The following is a 20,000-nucleotide window of genomic DNA, read 5'->3' on the forward strand; positions in this document are numbered from 1 at the left end:
CTCATTTTCAAGAGGATATAGTATCCGAGGTGGTTTAAAATACAAATCCGTGATCCACAATAGAAAAAGGAGAGTGTGTGGAATCCAAAGAGACCTAGTACCTAAGTTACGGTCAGAGCGAAAAAAGATACACCCTGCACTGCCTCTCTAGTCCTTCACTCTCACGTTCCTCATCCACGAATCTTTCATCCTCGCTCAAATTAATGGGGTAATCGTCGCTTTCTCGGTCCGAATCTCTCTCGCTCCATTGTAAACAACGGGGAATTGTGAGGAATCCTTCCTCCTGTGACGTCACGCTACTTCCGGTACAGGCAAGGCTTTTTTGTATCAGCGACCAAAAGTCGCGAACTTTATCGTCGTTGTTCTATACTAAATCCTTTCAGCAAAAATATGGCAATATCGCGAAATGATCAAGTATGACACATAGAATGGATTTGCTATCCCCGTTTAAATTTAAAAAAAAATTCATTTCAGTAGGCCTTTAATATCTGCTTACTTTCTCTTTTGAGATGTTCTATCTACACTTCTGTTAAAATGTAATAATCACTTATTCTTCTGTTGTTTGATACTTTACATTATTTTTGGTTGATACCACAAATTTGGGTATCAATCCGATACCAAATCCGGGACCGTTTCAGAGGCGGTATAGTCCCGAAAATGATTCATTAGTATCGCGGTACTATACTAATACCGGTATACCGTACAACCCTAGCGTGCATACCTTTTGAAGGAATCTTTCACGTGAGTGCAACCTTTATGCATACAGACACTGGGACACAGCTGTTCGGCAGCCCGTCAGCCGATCGCCGATCAGTAGACATCGGCCCCAGGTCCGATCCCATCGAGACACTGCATCCCAGTCTGGGAAGCGTTCACCTACTCAGTGGCCTTGTGGTTAATGACGTCGGAGTCTGCGCGTCTCCCTCGTCGAAAAAGACCTCAACGGCGGAGTGGGCGGACGATGGTTGCATAGAAGCTCCACAACGGTCACAAAGGCGGGAGAATGCTGCAAAAAAGATGGGCCCCCCCCCCCAATTGTTTTGGTCTCCATGCCATTGGACCCTGGCCTTCTCTTTGCCAAGGACAGTGTGGTGGCTGTCTGTGCACCAGTCCCCCCACTTTAAAAGATTTTCACGCACAGGCGTTCTCTCTGAAGGCAATCCCACCAACAGGAGGGCAATCATACTCGTTTCGAGTGATGGCCGACGGTTAGAGTGTCCGCCCTGATATCGGTACGTCGTGAGTTCAAACCCCGGCCGAGTCATACCAAAGACTACACTGCAAAAACTGAAATCTAAGTAAGATGAAATATCTCAAATAAGGGTGATATTTGCTTATTTTCTGTCTGATAAGATAATTCTTCTCACTAAGCAGATTTTATGTTAGAGTGTTTTAAGGGTTTTGGTCCTAAATGATCTCAGTAAGATATTACAGCTTGTTGCTGAGATTTGATGAGCTATATTGAGTAAAACATGCTTGAAACTAGAATATCTGTCAAGACTAGGTCTTTGGCGTGGTTTGCTCTCCCGTGGTGCAAAAGAAATGGAACGGACGTGGCGTGCAGGTAAAGACATAGTTTAATTATAACTATAAACTACAAAGTACAAACAAAAGGGTACAAACAAAAGGCGCTCACAGCGGAGGTAAAAAAAAACTTCACTAGGAAAAAAACAAAAGGCGCGCACAATGGCGGAGAACTATGAACATTAAACAAACAAAAACTTACGTGACAAGAGATGAAACAAGAACTAACGTGACAAGGAACTGTGGACATGACATGAATGTGTGATGTCGCCAGGACGAACAACAGAAACAGAAAAGCCTATATAGTGACAAACAAAACCAGGAAGTGAAACAAGGAACTAAGGAAGTGTCCAAAAAACAAAACAGCACATGGCCAAACAAAAACATGAACACAGACATGACAATATCAAGTGTTGCAAAGCTGTGTCATCGACACTCACAAGTATTAAAACTACTTCTTCAAAGTAAAAATGTCTTATTTCAAGCATGAAATAAAAAATCACGACTTTGACACAATTGTGTCTCATAATTAAAACAGATGACAGCCAAATGGACTTTGCTGTTTTATTTTCAATGACACAATAGAAAATAGGTACTCATATAGTAGTACAGTTGGCACAGTACAGTAAACTGAATATTTAAACATTTAACATGTGACATTTCAAACAATTTTGAACAGAAATAGTTCATGCACATACATATATATATATATATATATATATATATATATATATATATATATATATATATATATATATATATATATATATATATATATATATATATATATATATATATATTCCTTGCGCACTAATGACTGAAAGAGCACGCACTTGGTGCGATGATGTCATGTTATCGATGGAAAAATGCATTTTTAGACAATATGATTTGCCTGAGCGGCTAGGAGACCCCGAGAGTAACAAGCGCTTGCCTTGTTGCCTTTCCATTAAGAACAATAAATTAGTTTTTTGTATAAGTTTGCTGGTTTCAAGAAATGTAATGCCGAGCACATATCATTATGTCAAGATAATGGCACTAGCATTTACTTCATTTAAGAATATTTTTCAACATTTTTTTTTCTACCAAGAAAAGCGCACTCGTTATTAGTGAGAATATACTTATTTTAAGGTATTCGTGGGTTCATTGAGGTTAGCTAATTTGACTTGTTTTGGAAAGTCTTGGCAAGCCACATTTTCTTGTTCTATTGGCAGATAATTTTGCTTAGTTCAAATAAAATACCCCTCATTTTTGTATATTTTTTCTTCTTGTTTTTGAACACTGGCTTTTTGCAGTGTATAAAAATGGGACCCATTACCTCCCTGCCTGGCACTCAGCATCAAGGGTTGGAATTGGGGGGTTAAATCACCAAAAAATGATTCCTGGGCGTGGCCACGGCTGCTGCTCACTGCTCCCCTCACCTCCCAGGGGGTGAACGAGGGGATGGGTCAAATGCAGAGGACAAATTTCACCACACTTAATGTGTGACAATCATTGGTACTTTAACTTGAACTTTAATCAACTTACAGGAGGAGCGATCACATGACTTCTTTTGACTTGTCTTTTTTCGGCGCATGGATGTTTTTGTGGCATGCTTGGTAGGCTTTGTTGTCTTTCTTTCCCGTTTTTTTTTTTTTTTTTATGGGCAAAAAAAGAACAAGACAAAGAGGCGCGTCCCTGAAAATGGTGGTCTCCATTCCAGGCAGGGACATGGTGCAGCCATTAGAAGCTGCAGAGTGCAAGTGCATGTGTGCAACCAACCTCTAATCCTGCACTCCGTGACCTTCGCCGGGTGTGACAATTCACACGCAACCGGCGCCGTGCAAAAATTTGCAAAAACCTGATCAGTCAGCACACGTCAGATTAAGTGAGGATTAGCACGCAAAGACTTGATTGGATTTGTGATGCAGATCATGCCTGTGATTTTATTAGTTTGTTGGGGTTTTTTTCCTGAGGCGGAGAGAGAGAGAACTGTGTCAGCAGGAAAGCTTTTTTTTTTTTTTCTTTTTCTAAGAAGTCATTATGTGCAGGGATGACATCACTGTGATCTGCGCCATCATCCTGGGAGCGGCGGGGGCTTGAGTGGTTAAGCGTGGTCTCGCTGCAAGTCAGTGACCTTGATTCACCACCGCGTTAGCGTAGTAGCTTAGTGAGCACGTCAGTGCAGGAAAAACGGAGGTTTACGTGCACAGTGAGATGGAGTGCGTGACACTGCGCCGGATATCGGCCAACGGTAGCTTAAAGGGACATATACAAAATGTGTTTGAGTCTACATGCTCACGCTTATAGGACAAAGGAAACGCGGCGGAGGTTAAGAAGAGTGTGTTAAAATGTTGTCATGAGGACATTTACATATTATATACACAGTATATAATATATACTGATATATCATTATATTATATTCCGTCCATTTTCTACCGCTTGTCCCGTTCGGGGTCGCGGGGGGTGCAGGAGCCTATGTCAGCTGCATTCGGGCCGAGGGCGGGGTATTATATTTTAATAAAATATATACAATATATAAGAAATACCAATTACCATGTACAATATTACAGTATAACAGTGTAACAGCTGCAGCAAAAAAAAAAAAAAAAAAAAGGCAGACAAGTGTGCTGCTTGCGACACCATTCATGCCGCTGTTGGTAGGCAACAGACCAAACACCCCGATGCTCTTGTTCTCATTTCGGGTGACTTTAATCATGCTTCTTTGGACTTAATTGTACCCATTTTCTACCAATATGTGCACTGTGCAACACGGGACAATAAAACTCTGGACTTACTGTATCCATCCATCCATTTTCTACCGCTTGTCCCTTTCGGGGTCGCGGGGGGTGTTGTAGCCTATCCCAGCTGCATTCGGGCGGAAGGCGGGGTATTATATTTTTATAAAATATATACAATATATAACAAATATCAATTACCATGTACGATATTACAGTACAACAGTGTAACAGCTGCAGCAAAAAAAAAAAAAAAAGCTTGCGACACCATTCATGCCGCTGCTGCTAGGCAACGGACCAAACACCCCGATGCTCTTGTTCTCATTTCGGGTGACTTTAATCATGCCTCTTTGGACTCAATTGTACCCATTTTCCACCAATATGTGCACTGTGCAACACGGGACAATAAAACTCTGGATCTACTGTATCCATCCATCCATTTTTCTACCGCTTGTCCCTTTCGGGGTCGCGGGGGGTGCTAGAGCCTATCTCAGCTGCATTCGGGCGGAAGGCGGGGTATTATATTTTTATATAATATATACAATTTATAACAAATATCAATTACCATGTACAATACTACAATACAACAGTGTAACAGCTGCAGCAAAAAAAAAAAAAAAAAAGCAGACGAGGCTGCTGCTTGCGACACCATTCATGCCGCTGTTGGTAGGCAACAGACCAAACACCCCGATGCTCTTGTTCTCATTTCGGGTGACTTTAATCATGCTTCTTTGGACTTAATTGTACCCATTTTCTACCAATATGTGCACTGTGCAACACGGGACAATAAAACTCTGGACTTACTGTATCCATCCATCCATTTTCTACCGCTTGTCCCTTTCGGGGTCGCGGGGGGTGTTGGAGCCTATCCCAGCTGCATTCGGGCGGAAGGCGGGGTATTATATTTTTATAAAATATATACAATATATAACAAATATCAATTACCATGTACAATATTACAGTACAACAGTGTAACAGCTGCAGCCAAAAAAAAAAAAAAAAAGCTTGCGACACCATTCATGCCGCTATTGCTAGGCAACAGACCAAACACCCCGATGCTCTTGTTCTCATTTCGGGTGACTTTAATCATGCCTCTTTGGACTCAATTTTACCTATTTTCCACCAATATGTGCACTGTGCAACACGGGACAATAAAACTCTGGATCTACTGTATCCATCCATCCATTTTTCTGCCGCTTGTCCCTTTCGGGGTCGCGGGGGGTGCTAGAGCCTATCTCAGCTGCATTCGGGCGGAAGGCGGGGTATTACCGTATTTCCTTGAATTGGCGCCGGGAATATAGTATTCGCCTGCCTAGAATTACAGCCGGGTCAAACTCGTTTCGCAAAATAATTAGCGCATGCTTGGCACTTCCGCCGGGTCAAATATGAGTCATTAAATGACTCCCGCCTCCAGGAGGTAGAGGGCGCTAGTGATCCTTCTTGCGACTACCAGTACTGCAGGAGACAGGTACTGCAGAAGAAGACAACAAGCAGCAAGCATGCAGCAATTGTTTGCTTGCACTTTTAACATGGAGGATTACATATCTAAAATAAAACCGTTTTCTAAACTGGACTTTCAATCGAAGCAGGAGGTAATAATTAAAGGAATATCTCCAGAGACTTTTAAAATTGAAGAAAGATGAGAAAGACTGCCTTTGATCAGAAGCAGCTGCACATGGACCCATCTACAAGTAAAGGTAAGATCATAATAACGTTTTTTTTATTAAATGTGTTTTTAATGATAAGGTATGCGCCGGAGTGAGAAGAGGTTTTAAAATAATTAGAGCATGCTTGCTCATTCCGCATGGTTTTGGTAACCGCAGGAGTGAGAAGAGGTTTTAAATTAATTAGCGCCCCTGCGGCTATTCAAGGAAATACGGTATATTTTTATATAATATATACAATATATAACAAATATCAATTACCATGCACAATATTACAGTACAACAGTGTAACAGCTGCAGCAAAAAAAAAAAAAAAAAGCAGACGAGGCTGCTGCTTGCGACACCATCCATGCCGCTGTTGCTGGGCAACAGACCAAACACCCCGATTCTCTTGTTCTCATTTCGGGTGACTTTAATCATGCTTCTTTGGACTTAATTGTACCCATTTCAATCAATCAATCAATCAATGTTTATTTATATAGCCCTAAATCACAAGTGTCTCAAAGGGCTGTACAAGCCACAACGACATCCTCGGTACAGAGCCCACATACGGGCAAGGAAAAACTCACCCCAGTGGGACGTCGGTGAATGACTATGAGAAACCTTGGAGAGGACCGCATATGTGGGTAACCCCCCCCCTCTAGGGGAGACCGAAAGCAACGGATGTCGAGTGGGTCTGACATAACATTGTGAAAGTCCAGTCCACAGTGGATCCAACACATCAGCGGGAGTCCAGTCCACAGCGGGGCCAACAGGAAACCATCCCAAGCGGAGACGGGTCAGCAGCGCAGAGATGTCCCCAACCGATGCACAGGCTAGTGGTCCACCCGGGGTCCCGGCTCTGGACAGCCAGCACTTCATCCATGGCCACCGGACCTATGCAACTCCCCCTCGCAAGGGACAGGGGAGAAGAGGAGAGAAGAAAAGAAACGGCAGATCAACTGGTCTAAAAAAGGGGGGGTCTATTTAAAGGCTAGATTATACAAATGAGTTTTAAGATGGGACTTAAATGCTTCTACTGAGGTAGCATCTCTAACTGTTACCGGGAGGGCATTCCAGAGTACTGGAGCCCCAATAGAAAACGCTCTATAGCCCGCAGACTTTTTTTTGGCTCTGGGAATCACTAATAAGCCGGAGTTCTTTGAACGCAGATTTCTTGTCGGGACATATGGTACAATACAATCGGCGAGATAGGCTGGAGCTAAACCGTGTAATATTTTATACGTAAGTAGTAAAACCTTAAAGTCGCATCTTAAGTGCACAGGAAGCCAGTGCAAGTGAGCCAGTATAGGCGTAATATGATCAAACTTTCTTGTTTTTGTCAAAAGCCTTGCAGCCGCATTTTGTACCAACTGTAATCTTGTAATGCTAGACATAGGGAGGCCCGAAAATAATACGTTACAGTAATCGAGACGAGACGTAACGAACGCATGAATAATGATCTCAGCGTCGCTAGTGGACAAGATGGAACGAATTTTAGCGATATTACGGAGATGAAAGAAGGCCGTTTTAGTAACACTCTTAATGTGTGACTCAAACGAGAGAGTTGGGTCGAAGATAATACCCAGATTCTTTACCGAGTCTCCTTGTTTAATTGTTTGGTTGTCAAATGTTAAGGTGGTATTATTAAATAGATGTTGGTGTCTAGCAGGACCGATAATCAGCATTTCCGTTTTCTTAGCGTTGAGTTGCAAAAAGTTAGCGGACATCCATTGTTTAATTTCATTAAGACACGCCTCCAGCTGACTACAGTCCGGCGTGTTGGTCAGCTTTAGGGGCATGTAGAGTTGAGTGTCATCAGCATAACAGTGAAAGCTAACACCGTACTTGCGTATGATGTCACCTAGCGGCAGCATGTAAATACTAAAGAGTGCAGGGCCAAGAACCGAACCCTGGGGAACTCCGCACGTTACCTTGACATAGTCCGAGGTCACATTGTTATGGGAGACGCACTGCATCCTGTCAGTAAGATAAGAGTTAAACCAAGACAAGGCTAAGTCTGACATACCAATACGTGTTTTGATACGCTCTAATAAAATATTATGATCGACGGTATCGAAAGCGGCGCTAAGATCAAGAAGCAGCAACATAGATGACGCATCAGAATCCATCGTTAGCAATAGATCATTAGTCATTTTTGCGAGGGCTGTCTCCGTAGAGTGATTTGCCCTGAAACCGGATTGAAAAGGTTCACAGAGATTGTTAGTCACTAAGTGTTCATTTAGCTGCTGTGCAACAGTTTTTTCGAGAATTTTGGAAATAAACGGAAGGTGGGAGACCGGTCGGTAGTTTACCATGAGGTCAGGATCGAGGTTAGGTCTTTTGAGCAGAGGATGAATAACCGCTTTTTTGAATGCTAGGGGAACAGTGCCGGAGGAAAGTGATAAGTTTATAATATTTAACACTGATGGACCTAATAATACAAACAGTTCCTTGATAAGTTTCCCAGGAAGTGGGTCAAGTAAACATGTTGTTTGTTTTATCCCACTTACACGCTGTAATAATTCCTCTAATGTTATTTCATCAAAAATAGAGAGACTATTTTGGAGGGCAGTGTCCGTCGTATATACAGTCGTATTTGTGTTAATAGAGCCCAGTTGTAGCTGGGATGCGTTGTCTTTAATCTCCTTTCTAATGAGTTCAATTTTCTTATTTTCCACCAATATGTGCACTGTGCAACACGGGACAATAAAACTCTGGACCTACTGTATCCATCCATCCATCCATTTTGTACCGCTTGTCCCTTTCTGGGTCGCGGGGGGTGTTAGAGCCTATCCCAGCTGCATTCGGGCGGAAGGCGGGGTATTATATTTTTATAAAATATATACAATATATAACAAATATCAATTACCATGTACAATATTACAATGCAACAGTGTAACAACTGCAGCAAAAAAAAAAAAAAAAAAGCAGACGAGGCTGCTGCTTGCGACACCATTCATGCCGCTATTGCTGGGCAACAGACCAAACACCCTGATTCTCTTGTTCTCATTTCGGGTGACTTTAATCATGCTTCTTTGGACTTAATTGTACCCATTTTCCACCAATATGTGCACTGTGCAACACGGGACAATAAAACTCTGGACCTACTGTATCCATCCATCCATTTTGTACCGCTTGTCCCTTTCGGGGTCGCGGGGGTGCTGGAGCCTATCCCAGCTGCATTCGGGCTGAAGGCGGGGTATTATATTTTTATAAAATATATACAATATATAACAAATATCAATTATCATGTACAATATTACAGTACAACAGTGTAACAGCTGCAGCAAAAAAAAAAAAAAAAAGCTTGCGACACCATTCATGCCGCTATTGCTAGGCAACAGACCAAACACCCCGATGCTCTTCTTCTCATTTTGGGTGATTTTAATCATCCTCTTTGGACTCAATTTTACCCATTTTCCACCAATATGTGCACTATGCAACACGGGACAATAAAACTCTGGATCTACTGTATCCATCCATCCATTTTTCTACCGCTTGTCCCTTTCGGGGTCGCGGGGGGTGTTGGAGCCTATCCCAGCTGCATTCGGGTGGAAGGCGGGGTATTATATTTTTATAAAATATATACAATATATAACAAATATCAATTACCATGTACGATATTACAGTACAACAGTGTAACAGCTGCAGCAACAAAAAAAAAAAAAAGCAGACAAGGCTGCTGCTTGCGACACCATCCATGCCGCTGTTGCTGGGCAACAGCCCAAACACCCCGATTCTCTTGTTCTCATTTCGGGTGACTTTAATCATGCTTCTTTGGACTTAATTGTACCCATTTTCCACCAATATGTGCACTGTGCAACACGGGACAATAAAACTCTGGACCTACTGTATCCATCCATCCATTTTGTACCGCTTGTCCCTTTCGGGGTCACGGGGGGTGTTGGAGCCTATACCAGCTGCATTCAGGCGGGAGGCGGGGTACACCCTGGACCAGACGCCACCTCATCGCAGTTGTGCATGTTTTTGAAGGTTGCTATTTCAAAAGATGCATATGCTGAAAAGGTTCATTTAGCCTACTGATGTGTATTTCTAAATGGTTGATTTATATACAGGTACACCACTTTACCTTACTAGCCTATATACATCAACCAATTATAAATACAAAAGATGCATATGTGCTGATTATCCAAGTGGAAGCCAAGCTTGAACAGCTGTTTGATTTATGCATGAAGGTGCAGAGACGGGATTGCCAAAGCTGCATGATGTCAGCGATTGGAGTGTGGGGGAGTCAGATTTCCTCCCAAACGGTGCAATCTACACCAACATACCACCAAAAACCTTCAAGGATACAAAAGAATCAAATAGCAAGAAATGTATTTTATCTTTTTTTTTAACAAGTACCACCCCAGAAAACACTCGGCTCTCCAAGTACCATCATAATGACCAACATTGACATAGAGTAGCGTAGTAAACCTAAGTATTCATTCAAAACAAGTATATTTAATATTTTTGATCACCGCAACATTACACACAGTGCACAGACGTCCTCAGCAATGATGCTCTTCATACAGTTCATATTTACACACTTATTTGGCATACCACTAGTTGGATTGTTTTCTTTGTGTTACTTTGTCCAAAAATGGAACAAACACAGTATGAAAATATTACTATAAGTTATGAATACAGTGGTAAAGCTTTATTTTCATTTGCACTGTAATTGTATTGACAGATTATTTAAGAAAATATATATTATTAATATCTATTTTTGATTTAGTTTATTTTAGCACTGTGTAGTTGTATGTCAAATATTTTTTCATCAGTTTTTATGAGTCCCTTCTTTTGCAGTATATTTGATTTGTATTCATTCTTGATTAATATTTAATTATTCTTTGTGACATGGTTGCATATCATTTGACAAAGTGTATCCTGTTATACAGTAAGTAGGTTAGATATAATAATAATAAATATGATTAAAACCAATAGTAAGAATACCAATTCAGTGTTAATATTTGGGTGGGCGTAGTGCAACACCACTCATGCCGCTTTTGCGAGGCAACAGACCAAACACCCCGATGCTCCTGTTCTCATTTCGGGTGACTTTAATCGTGCTTCTTTGGACTCAATTGTACCAGTATTGTTGTCCGGGCGGATATCGGGAGAAATTCGGGAGAATGGTTGCCCCGGGAGATTTTCGGGAGGGGCACTGAAATTCGGGAGTCTCCCGGGAAAATCGGGAGGGTTGGCAAGTATGGCAATAACACACCTTTTCAATGTCTCTGTCGGTGTAATATGAAAACTATTTGTTGAATACAAAGCGGGGAAAAAATCCATGAATTTGTTTGAAAAGACGCAGGGTTAAAAGCGTTGGGAAAAAAGTAGAAGATTTTAGTCCGGAAAATACATTAAATACCTATGAAATTGGATGGAATTCAACTGCTTATTGAAAAAATGCCAGTCAACCCTTATTATAAGGTATTACAACATATGTTATTTCTTCTGCTCAGAAGAGTATGTTTTCAGGTGGGGTTTGACATTCTGAAAGACGCATAAATTTGCCTTTAGACATGAAGTTGTTTATAATAATTGGTGCGATTCACAATTCAAACCCTGAGTTGTCTGTAATTTGTCAGTGGCCCAGGCGGTTCCAAAGCTCCTGATAATAGTCATCTTGCACAATTTGAAGCTCCAGCCAACTGCTGCTTTTCTTGGATGATTGGACAGATGTTGGCGTGGTCTTTGAGGAGTCGGTCACATCACCAAGCGCTCAGAACCCATCCCTGGCCCCAGAAACCCTGGCTAGTGACCACTTACTTGCCCTGTATTGCGGTCCTAAAGGACAGAGAATCTCGCGATGACATGATGACAGATTACATGACCAAGGAGGAGGCGCTAGCTGTTCAAAGTCCGGACCCGAGGTGGACCACTCATCTGTGCATCAGCTGCTGACCTGTCTCCACTCAAGATGATCCCCTGCTGGCCCCACTATGGACTGGACTCTCACACTATTAACTAGATCCACTATGGACTGGACTCTCACACTATTAACTAGATCCACTATGGACTGGACTCTCACACTATTAACTAGATCCACCGTGGACTGGACTCTCACACTATTAACTAGATCCACTATGGACTGAACTCTTACACTATTAACTAGATCCACTATGGACTAGACTCTCACACTATTAACTAGATCCACAATGGACTGGACTCTCACACTATTAACTAGATCCACCGTGGACTGGACTCTCACACTATTAACTAGATCCACTATGGACTGGACTCTCACACTATTAACTAGATCCACTATGGACTGAACTCTTACACTATTAACTAGATCCTCTATGGACTGGACTCTCACACTATTATGTTAGATCCACCATGGACTGGAGTCTCACACTATTATGTTAGATCCACCATGGACTAGACTCAAACACTTTTAACTAGATCCACTATGGACTGGACTCTCACACTATTAACTAGATCCACCGTGGACTGGACTCTCACACTATTAACTAGATCCACTATGGACTGAACTCTTACACTATTAACTAGATCCACTATGGACTAGACTCTCACACTATTAACTAGATCCACCGTGGACTGGACTCTCACACTATTAACTAGATCCACTATGGACTGAACTCTTACACTATTAACTAGATCCTCTATGGACTGGACTCTCACACTATTATGTTAGATCCACCATGGACTGGACTCTCACACTATTAACTAGATCCACCATGGACTAGACTCAAACACTTTTAACTAGATCCACTATGGACTGGACTCTAACACTATTAACTAGATCCACAATGGACTGGACTCTCACACTATTAACTAGATCCACCATGGACTGGACTCTCACACTATTAACTAGATCCGCCATGGACTGGACTCTCACACTATTAACTAGATCCACTATGGACTGGACTCTCACACTATTAACTAGATCCATGGACTGGACACTCACACTATTAACTAGATCCACTATGGACTGGACTCTCACACTATTAACTAGATCCACTATGGACTGGACTCTCACACTATTAACTAGATCCACCGTGGACTGGACTCTAACACTATTAACTAGATCCACAATGGCCTGGACTCTCACACTATTAACTAGATCCACCATGGACTGGACTCTCACACTATTAACTAGATCCGCCATGGACTGGACTCTCACACTATTAACCAGATCCACCATGGACTGGACTCTCACACTATTAACTAGATCCGCTATGGACTGGACTCTAACACTAATAACTAGATCCACTATGGACTGGACTCTCACACTATCAACTAGATCCACTCTACGTCCATTGCACCGGTCACCCAGGGGTGTGGGTCCCCACATCTGCGGTCCCCTCCAAGGTTTCTCATTGTAGCCACTTTGGGTTGAGTTTTTCCTTGCCCTGATGTGGGATCTGAGCCGAGGATGTCGTTGTGGCGTGTGCGGCCCTTTGAGACACTCGTGATTTAATCAATCAATCAATCAATGTTTATTTATATAGCCCTAAATCACAAGTGTCTCAAAGGGCTGCACAAGCCACAACAACATCCGCGGTACAGAGCCCACATAAGGGCAAGGAAAAACTCACAACCCTGTGGGACGTCGATGTGAATGACTATGAGAAACTTTGGAGAGGACCGCAAATGTGGGTGACCCCCCCCCCCTCTAGGGGAGACCGGATGCAATGGACGTCGAGTGGGTCTGACATAATATTGTGAAAGTCCAGTCCATAGTGGATCTAACATAATAGTGATAGTTCAGTCCATAGTGGGGCCAGCAGGAGACCGTCTCGAGCGGAGACGGGTCAGCAGCGCAGAGATGTCCCCAACCGATGCACAGGCGAGCGGTCCACCCCAGGTCCCGACTCTGGACAGCCAGCACTTCATCCATGGCCACCGGACCTGTCCCCCCCCCCCCCCACCTCCACAAGGGAGAGAGGGGCAGAGGAGAAAAGAAAAGAAACGGCAGATCAACTGGTCTAAAAAGGGGGGTCTATTTAAAGGCTAGAGTATACAAAAAGTTTTTAAGATGGGACTTAAATGCTTCTACTGAGGTAGCATCTCTAACTGATTTAGGGCTGAATAAATAAACTTTGATTGATTGATTGATTGATTGACTTGCTTCCTGTCCCAGAGTCCATGATGCCCCAGACCAAGGTGCCCATATACGGACGGGATCACATCAGTAGTCGGAAGGCCCAGGCGATGAAGCAGGCCAAGGATCGCAAAAAGCAGCTCGCCCGGGTGGGGGCCAACAGCAACCTGGACCTCCCTCTGCACGGCTTTGGGAAAATGGAGCCCGAGTTTGTACGTAATCAGCACACACGCCACATTTTGTGCTCCAGGCTTTTGTTTGTGGTGCGAAACCTGAACCAGCAACAACACCACAAGTCCTCGCTTTCGTCCGATGTGCAAATTTGGGGCTTTGAGCTGTTGAGTTTCATGTGTGCCTCCCATGTCGTTGCATGCCATAGGGCCCCTGCAGGAGACGCCTGGACCACCTCATCCAGAGCATGAAGGACACCTCCCGGGTCTTGGCTCTGTCCTTGTACATCCCCAACTGTGACAAAAAAGGCTTCTTCAAGCGCAAACAGGTACAGCCGGGTCTTCTTCTTCTCCTGTGTTTGCAGTAGATCCCCGCCCGAGTCGCGGTTAAGAATCCGCTTTCCCGCATATCTTCTCAAAATAATTTCTTACTCTCTTTTTTATGTACACAGTAAAAGCCACCTGTTTGCACGCCTCCTCTCCAAAAAATATTACCTCATCACCCTGAGGGCCTAAAACACTAAAGCAGTGATTCTCACACTGTGGCTCCATCTAGTGGTACGCCAAAGAATCACTTAATTGTGTGAACGCTCCAAAGCATTCACACATATGGTTTTGTAAACCAAAATTAATCTATTTATTATTCAAGTTATTATTATTCTTCTTCTCCAGATTTAGGCGCGCTCGACCTTCGACATTTTTCACCCGATTCAAACCGTTCCAACTTCAAACTGTTGACACATTCCCAAAAATTCCCAGATTTCCCAGAAATCAAGGTTTTACGGGACATGTTTCCCATTCAAAATGAATTGGCCATTTTTCAAACTGCCACCATTTCCACATTTTTCAACCTATTTAAACCATTCCACCTTCAACACATTTCACCATTCTGGAAATTCAAACTACCCTTTTTTCAAGTTAAAAAAAATTCCAGGATTTTCCAGAATTCCTGGTTTTCCAAAGCCCTATTTCCACCCTTTTTTTTCCTGGCGACTAGTCCTTCCACATTTTTCAACGCATTTCAACCGTTCTACCGTCAAAACATTTCTCTTAATTAGGACAAAAAATGAAGTTGTTTTTTAAACTGGAAACATTTCTGGTTTTCCCGAAATTCCAGGAATTCCGTAATACCTTTTCTCATTTCAACATGTTACTACTTCAACATTTCTCCACCGATTTGAAAAAATTCAGCACCAACCATTTCAACTCATTCAGACAATTTAATGTGTGAACCATTTTCAAAAAAATTCCCGCCTTTCCCGAAATTCCCAATTTTTATGAAATTCCCACTGAAATCAATGGGACATTCTTCAAAGTTCCACAATTTCCAAATTTTTCATCTGATTCAAACCGTTCCAACTTTAAAATATTCAGCCTGTTCAGGAATTGTGTGCTGTACTTCAACAATTCTAAAAAAAAATTCCCGGATTTCCCATAATTCCATTTGTTTTTGCATTTTCCCCATTCAAAATTAATTGGCCATTTTTCAAACTTGCACAATTTCCGCATTTTTCAACCTATTCAAACCATTCCACCTTCAACACATTTCACCATTCTGGAAATTCAAACTACCCTTTTTTCAAGTTAAAAAAAATTCCAGGATTTTCCAGAATTCCTGGTTTTCCAGAGCCCTATTTCCACCCTTTTTTTTCCTGGCGACTAGTCCTTCCACATTTTCAACGCATTTCAACCGTTTTACCGTCAAAACATTTCTCTTAATCAGGACAAAAAATGAAGTTGTTTTTTTAAACTGGAAACATTTCTGGTTTTCCCGAAATTCCAGGAATTCCATAGTACCTTTTCTCATTTCAACATGTTACTACTTCAACATTTCTCCACCGATTTGAAAAAATTCAGCACCAACCATTTCAACTCATTCAGACAATTCAATTTTTGTACCATTTTCAAAAAAATTCCCGCCTTTCCCGAAATTCCCAATTTTTATGAAATTCCCACTGAAATCAATGGGACATTCTTCAAAGTTCCACAATTTCCACATTTTTCATCTGATATAAACCGTTCCAACTTTAAAATATTCAGCCTGTTCAGGAATTGTGTGCTGTACTTCAAGAATTCAAAAAAAAATTCCCGGATTTCCCATAATTCCATTTGTTTTTGCATGTTCCCCATTCAAAATTAATTGGCCATTTTTCAAACTTGCACAATTTCCGCATTTTTCAACCTATTCAAACCATTCCACCTTCAACACATTCCACCATTCTGGAAATTCAAACTACCCTTTTTTCAAGTTAAAAAAAATTCCAGGATTTTCCAGAATTCCTGGTTTTCCAAAGCCCTATTTCCACCCTTTTTTTTTTCCTGGCGACTAGTCCTTCCACATTTTCAACGCATTTCAACCGTTCTACCGTCAAAACATTTCTTTTAATCAGGACAAAAAATGAAGTTGTTTTTTGAACTGGAAACATTCCTGCTTTTCCTGAAATTCCAGGAATTCTGTAATACCATTTCTCATTTCAACATGTTACTACTTCAACATTTCTTGATAAAATTCAGCACCAACCATTTCAACTCATTCAGACAATTCAATTTTTGTGCCATTTTCAAAAAAATTCCCGCCTTTCCCGAAATTCCCAATTTTTCTGAAATTCCCACTGAAATCAATGGGACATTCTTCAAAGTTCCACAATTTCCAAATTTTTCATCTGATTCAAACCGTTCCAACTTTAAAATATTCAGCCTGTTCAGGAATTGTGTGCTCTACTTCAACAATTCTAAAAAAAAATTCCCGGATTTCCCATAATTCCATTTGTTTTTGCATTTTCCCCATTCAAAATGAATTGGCCATTTTTCAAACTTGCACAATTTCCACATTTTTCAACCTATTCAAACCATTCCACCTTCAACACATTCCACCATTCTGGAAATTCAAACTACTCTTTTTTCACGTTAAAAAAATTCCAGGATTTTCCAGAATTCCTGGTTTTCCAAAGCCCTATTTCCACCTTTTTTTTTCTGGCGAATAGTCCTTCCACATTTTTCAACGCATTTGAACCGTTATACCGTCAAAACATTTCTCTTAATCAGGACAAAAAATGAAGTAGTTTTTTGAGATGGAAACATTCCTGGTTTTCCCGAAATTCCAGGAATTACGTAATACCATTTCTCATTTCAACATGTTACTACTTCAACATTTCTTGATAAAATTCAGCACTAACCATTTCAACTCATTCAGACAATTCAATTTTTGTACCATTTTCAAAAAAATTCCCGCTTTTCCCGAAATTCCCAATTTTTCTGCAATTCCCACTGAAATCAATGGGACATTCTTCAAAGTTCCACAATTTCCACATTTTTCATCTGATTCAAACCGTTCCAACTTTAAAATATTCAGCCTGTTCAGGAATTGTGTGCTGTACTTCAACAATTCAAAGCAAAATTCCCGGATTTCCCATAATTCCATTTGTTTTTGCATGTTCCCCATTCAAAATGAATTGGCCATTTTTCAAACTTGCACAATTTCCGCATTTTTCAACCTATTCAAACCATTCCACCTTCAACACATTCCACCATTCTGGAAATTCAAACTACCCTTTTTTCAAGTTAAAAAAAATTCCAGGATTTTCCAGAATTCCTGGTTTTCCAAAGCCCTTTTTCCACCCTTTTTTTTTCTGGCGACTAGTCCTTCCACATTTTTCAACGCATTTGAATCGTTCTACCGTCAAAACATTTCTCTTAATCAGGACAAAAAATGAAGTTGTTTTTTGAGATGGAAACATTCCAGGTTTTCCCGAAATTCCAGGAATTCCGTAATACCATTTCTCATTTCAACATGTTACTACTTTAGCATTTCTCTACCGATTTGAAAAAATTCAGCACCAACCATTTCAAATCATTCAGACGATTCAAGTTGTTTACCATTTTGAAAAAAATTCCAGCTTTTCCCGAAATTCCCAATTTTTTCTGAAATTCCCATTGAAATCAATGGGACATTATTCAAAGTTCCACAGCTTCCACATTTTTCTTCTGATTCTAACGTTCCAACTTCAAAATATTCAGCCTGTTCAGGAATTGTGTGCTGTACTTCAACAAATTCCCGGATTTCCCATAATTCCTTTTGTTTTTGCATTTTCCCCATTCAAAATGAATTGGCCATTCGTCAAACTTGCACAATTCCCACATTCTTCAACCCATTTAAACCATTCCACCTTCAACACATTCCACCATTCTGTAAATTCAAACTACCTTTTTCCAAGTTCCAAAAAATTTCAGATTTTTCTGAAATTCCCTAAAACCAGTTACTACTTCAACATTTCTTGACCGATTTAAACAATTCCAACACCAACCAATTCAGCTTATTCATTCATTCATGCTCCAAATCATTTTCAAAAAATCCCGCTTTTCCCCAAAATCCCAAATTTCCAGGAAGTTCCCATTGAAATGAATGGGACATTTTTCCAAGTTGCACAATTCCCACATTTTTCAACCTATTCAAACCATTCCAACATCAACACATTCCACTCATCCTGGACATTCAAACTTGTTATGATCCGCGGCCCGGATGATAGTCTGTTTAAGTTTTTCGAGTCACTTGTGATTTCTGTTAGTTTTGGACTCTTTTAGTTCCTGTTTATGCACCTCTGAGTTTGTTACCATGGCTACGTATTAGTTTCACCTGCCTCTTGTGTTCGGGACGCGCACCTGTTTGTAATCAGAGACATTATTTAAGCCTGCCTTTGCCAGTCAGTCGGTCTGGCTTCTTTGTTTGCGTCACGCTACTGTTACGTAAGTTTTGCTTGTCTCCTAGCCCCTGCTAGTGATGTCTAGTTTGTGCTAAGTAGTAGCCTTAGCTTCAGGTGCGATCGGCACATTGTTCCGTCGGTTTGTTTTCTGTTTTGTACCTCTCTGAGTGTTAATTTACGATTAAATGATGTTCCTACCTGCAAGTCCTGTCCGGAGTCGTCCGTTTGCATCCTGGGAGAACAAACCTCGCAGTAAGCTGCAACCCCAGCGTAACAAAACTAACACAATTCCCAAGTTCCATACCAAATTCCGGTTTTCTTGGAAATTCAAACTCTTCAACATTCAAACCATTCCAACATTCAAACCATTTCAGCGTTTAAACGATTTTAACATTTAAACGATTTCTATATTCATCCTACATTCATTCCATTAGCATTTCAGTTCAGCGTCAGCTCTTCAATTCAAACCATTCCAACATTTAAACTATTCTTACATTCATACTACATTCTGTCAGCCTTTCACTTCAACTTCAGCATTGGAGCATTCACACGCAATTCCTTCAGGAATTGCCTCGTCTAGTTAAATATTCAAACACAGTGTTACTGTTCAAAATGTGGGTAATGTTACATATTAAACATATTCGTTAAATAAAACCTCTGCCTTGTTTTTAATGAAAATGTAAGCCTACTACGCTACTGTATAATCACTTAGCACACAGTGTGTGATTTGATAAGCCTGAAATTTGTTTTGCAACCGCCGTTTTACTTAGCACGTTGTGAATGCGCGCGCAAACTGGCACAGTTACGCACAAATGTCCCGTTGTGAGGAGAGAATCACTGCAATAACAGATGATGGGGGGGTTGGATCATCAGTCCGTGCCTGTGTCAACATTTGAACTCTCAGAATTAAACTCGTTTGACACATTCAGCATTGCCATTTATTAGGGACAGAGGACCCTATTGTATTTCTAGCGTTTTATTATTATACCGCAGCCTCTTTGAGCTGTAATTTGACCCCCTTAACATGCTTCAAAACTCACCAAATTGGACACACACATCAGTACTGGCAAAAATTGCGATCTAATCAAAAACCAAACCCCAAAACTCAAAATTGCGCTCTAGCGCTCCAGCGAAAACACAGACAAAACTGCCTGTAACTCCCAGTAGGAATG

The 20,000-nt window shown here is 41.2% G+C and overlaps 1 protein-coding gene across 1 annotated transcript in view; it reads left to right on the forward strand.

Annotated features, from left to right (window-relative positions):
- The window catches only part of igfbp5a (insulin-like growth factor binding protein 5a), a 38,959-nt gene that overhangs the window by 17,417 nt on the left and 1,542 nt on the right, over positions 1-20,000 (forward strand). Inside the window, exons 2-3 of the mRNA XM_062062245.1 lie at positions 13,998-14,170; positions 14,338-14,457. Of these exons, the coding sequence (XP_061918229.1) occupies positions 13,998-14,170; positions 14,338-14,457 (293 nt within the window). The remainder of the gene's footprint in view (positions 1-13,997; positions 14,171-14,337; positions 14,458-20,000) is intronic.

This window comes from Entelurus aequoreus, linkage group LG01, assembly GCF_033978785.1.
Source record: "Entelurus aequoreus isolate RoL-2023_Sb linkage group LG01, RoL_Eaeq_v1.1, whole genome shotgun sequence".
NCBI classification, from domain to species: Eukaryota; Metazoa; Chordata; class Actinopteri; order Syngnathiformes; family Syngnathidae; genus Entelurus; species Entelurus aequoreus.